This window comes from Phoenix dactylifera, chromosome 8 (genome assembly GCF_051530095.1).
Source record: "Phoenix dactylifera cultivar Ajwa chromosome 8, Ajwa_hap1_PhDact_Kaust_v1.1, whole genome shotgun sequence".
Classification (NCBI taxonomy): domain Eukaryota; kingdom Viridiplantae; phylum Streptophyta; class Magnoliopsida; order Arecales; family Arecaceae; genus Phoenix; species Phoenix dactylifera.
Window position 1 is genome coordinate 12575535 of NC_143197.1, and position 3377 is coordinate 12578911.

General features: G+C 41.1%; 1 protein-coding gene across 1 annotated transcript; it reads left to right on the forward strand.

Annotated features, from left to right (window-relative positions):
- Window positions 1-553: 553 nt before the first annotated feature.
- On the forward strand, window positions 554-2809 carry LOC120105961 (glucan endo-1,3-beta-glucosidase-like). Its single transcript, XM_039118753.3, has 2 exons — window positions 554-700; window positions 1693-2809. Exons 1-2 carry the CDS (start codon window positions 628-630, stop codon window positions 2640-2642), a joined length of 1023 nt encoding a protein of 340 aa, XP_038974681.3. The 5' UTR covers window positions 554-627; the 3' UTR covers window positions 2643-2809.
- The last annotated feature ends 568 nt before the right edge of the window (window positions 2810-3377 follow it).

Sequence of the window (3377 nt, forward strand, 5' to 3'; positions counted from 1 at the left end):
AAGTACTAGCCCACAAATCCCTCTCCCACACTCGTTTTACGTGGGAATTTGGTTGTATGCAACTTCGGAACCTGAATTGTGTCCATTTTTTCTACATGCATTTCCATCAAGCTACTTAATTTGAGATTTTTATAAGTTGCACAAGTATTGTAAATTTGAATTTTGGATTATTTGTGATCCTAGGTATGAATTTGGTCTAGTGAATTGTATCCGTCCAGCATGTGGAGCATCAACGAGATAAGATAAGGATGCAGTGGGGGACAAAGGATCATTTAATTTGGTCCTCAAATAAAACAAACTCAAAATCTTGGATCCATGAAACAAGGGAAAAAATGTGTGAATATGAAAGATAAGTAGGACAATTCCACACGAAATATGAGATGGTTCCCAAGAGAAATCTAGGGCTCAACAGAACCAGCCATTGAAGGTGGACAGATTGGTGGTGGACCTTGACCCAATCGCCGCATACCATGATGACACGATCACGCCAGTCCTATCCGGGAACAAAATTTCCAGGAGGACGTAGACCAAAGGCAGTAGATCTTGTCCCATAACCTCTATATAAGGAGGTGAAGAATACATGTATCAAGTCATTCTACACATAGATCTCCATTAGAACCATTCTCCATGGCAAACCGAAGCAATGTTTCCAGGGCTGCCATTGCGTTACTTCTTGGACTCCTCATAGCAATCCCAACAAGTACTCTCTCTCTCTCTCTCGCGTGCGTGTGTGTGTGTTTGTGTGGGTGTGTCTGTGATCCCAAAATTTGCAGTTTGACCGTTAATCAAAACAAATGGACGGTCCGTAATATATTGAGGAAATTTCAGTTCGATGCTCCATAGCACAATTTATTGGTTGTCTCATAAGCAGGTACCATTGTGGATCAACTAGCCTTAGCTCATCACTTGGTTGGCATCCCTCTGTAGTGGTGAGAGATCTAGGGTTCGAACCTTGGTAGCTCGTTCCATCATACTAAGAAGGTGTTCGATCCTGGTCGAGCTTAAGACATTCTCTCTCCTACATGTTCAGATATGGCTTATGAGACGCCTAAATTAGCCGATTTATTAGTTGAGCATGAACCTATACTTACTTTTGCAAGGTGCACCAGATCGTCTTGTTTATTAATTGTGGCTCAAAACACAGCTTGAATTTTTTTTTCATATTTTGATTAAATAAACTTGAAAATGAACTTGAAGTTGTCAACTAAGCCTCCAAAATGGTTAGGCCAAGTCTTTTGCATGCTAATTCCGTTAGTCCAGTCTATGTTTGAAAAGTAGAAAGAAACTAAGGATTGGGTGGGTGAGGGGTGGTATAGACCTGGAAGTCCAGCTTGGACCAGCTCCGGTGTCCGAGACCTGGACCAAGCCATCGGTCCTACTCACCTCTTGCCTCCTCCTGCTAGGCATATTTGTGGTTGTCGTTCTCATAGCTGTCTACTTTTTTGTCACTTTGCTTGGGTTTCATAAGAAATCTAAGCGTGCGATCTTTTTTTAAATGAAAACTGGGAAAGAGTACAGTGAAGTCCACTGAAAAAACTGCATCGGTCATTGAATAAGAATAGTGACTATTTTTTCTAATTTTCTTTTGGCCTAGACCACACCTTGGGCTCCCTCTGAGCAGTTGCTCTTAAAATTCTAGTCTTCTTTGCGTTCCAAACACATAAGCAAGAATTCTAACTTGTATTATTTCAGGGGTGACATCCATTGGCGTGTGTTATGGAATGCAAGGAAACAATCTGCCTCAACCAAGTACTGTAGTGAATCTGTACAAGTCTAATAATATCAAGGCAATGAGGCTTTACGATCCAAACCAAGCTGCTCTCCAGGCCCTCAAGGGTTCCAACATCCAGCTCATCCTAGATGTCCCAAACAGTTCTCTACAATCATTAGCTTCTAGCGCTTCAGCAGCCAGTAATTGGGTCCAGACAAATGTGAAGGCCTATTCTTCTGGTGTTTCATTTAAATACATTGCAGTTGGCAATGAAGTGATTCCTGGAAATCTAGCCCAGTACGTGCTCCCTGCCATGAGAAACATCTATTCAGCTCTTTCCTCAGCCGGTCTGCAAAACCAAATCAAAGTCTCAACTTCAGTCGCCACTTCAGTCCTCGGCGGGAACTCATCTCCTCCCTCATCTGGGTTTTTCGCTTCTGATGCACTGACATACTTGAGCCCAATAGTTAAATTTTTGGCTAGCAATGGAGCCCCACTCCTGGTAAATGTATACCCCTACTTCAGTTATGTGGGTAACCCGACCCAGATCAAGCTTGACTATGCTTTGTTTACTTCCCCGGGGACCGTCGTGACAGATGGACAATATAAATATCAGAACCTCTTTGATGCCATAGTTGATGCAGTTTATGCAGCATTGGAGAAGGCAGGAGGGTCTAATGTGGTGATCGTGGTATCGGAGAGCGGTTGGCCATCAGCTGGTGGTACTGCAGCAACCATCAGCAATGCAAAAACATATAATCAGAATTTGATCAATCATGTTGGTCAAGGGACTCCAAGGAGATCTGGAAAGGCTTTAGAGACTTACATATTTGAGATGTTCAATGAGAATGAGAAATCAGCAGGAGTGGAACAAAACTTTGGACTGTTTTACCCAAATACGAATCCAGTCTACTCAATCAACTTCACTTGAAATGCCAAAGGCCATGAATAAATAGTAATATCTAGAATAAACCATTGGAAACAATGGAGTGTGGTTTTCCATGACTATGAATTGGGAGAATACATGTTGTAATAAAGTTCATCTTTCCTGGAAGGTTTCACATGAATAAATTTATCCTCATATGACATTATTTGAAATCGTATAGTATATTGAAGTGTTTGGGATATTTTTTAGGAGCTTGTCATTTTTTATTTTCTTTTTCATAGGAATGAAGGAGTAGATGCCACTAATACAAATTTGTGAGGATTCAAACTCAAACATTGAAATATCTCCTACTGCACCATCGAGATTTTGTTCAGATTGCATCACCCCTTGCCACTTGAGGAAGAGGAGAGGGAATCGATTCTGACAAGCCTCAGGCCTCAAGAGGTGATATGGTATAGGAAAGAAGATGGAGATTAAGCCCTCCTCATCTTTTAAAATAAAAGAAAAGAAAACGAACGGAATAAATCTTTCACAGCCCAACGTTCCTACAATCAAATACCATTATGGAGATCCCACTTAACCATGATACATTTGTTTGTCCATAATATATCATAGGCTATATTGTCTAGTAGCCCCACTTCGTCAACTACTCTTATATCTGCGTTTTGACTCTCCTAAAAATGAGCTCGACTCTTGGTTAGGGTGTGCATGGTTCGAGTCAAGTTAGTTTAATGGTACTCTTTCTTTGCAAAACAAGGAAGAACAATAAGAAGAAGAGAA

Excerpts from the sequence above, each read along its gene's own strand:
- LOC120105961 (XM_039118753.3), top strand. The coding sequence starts at position 628 with ATGGCAAACCGAAGCAATGTTTCCAGGGCTGCCATTGCGTTACTTCTT. Across the intron at positions 701-1,692 it reads CCTCATAGCAATCCCAACAA|GGGTGACATCCATTGGCGTG; the intron begins GTACTCTCTCTC and ends GTATTATTTCAG.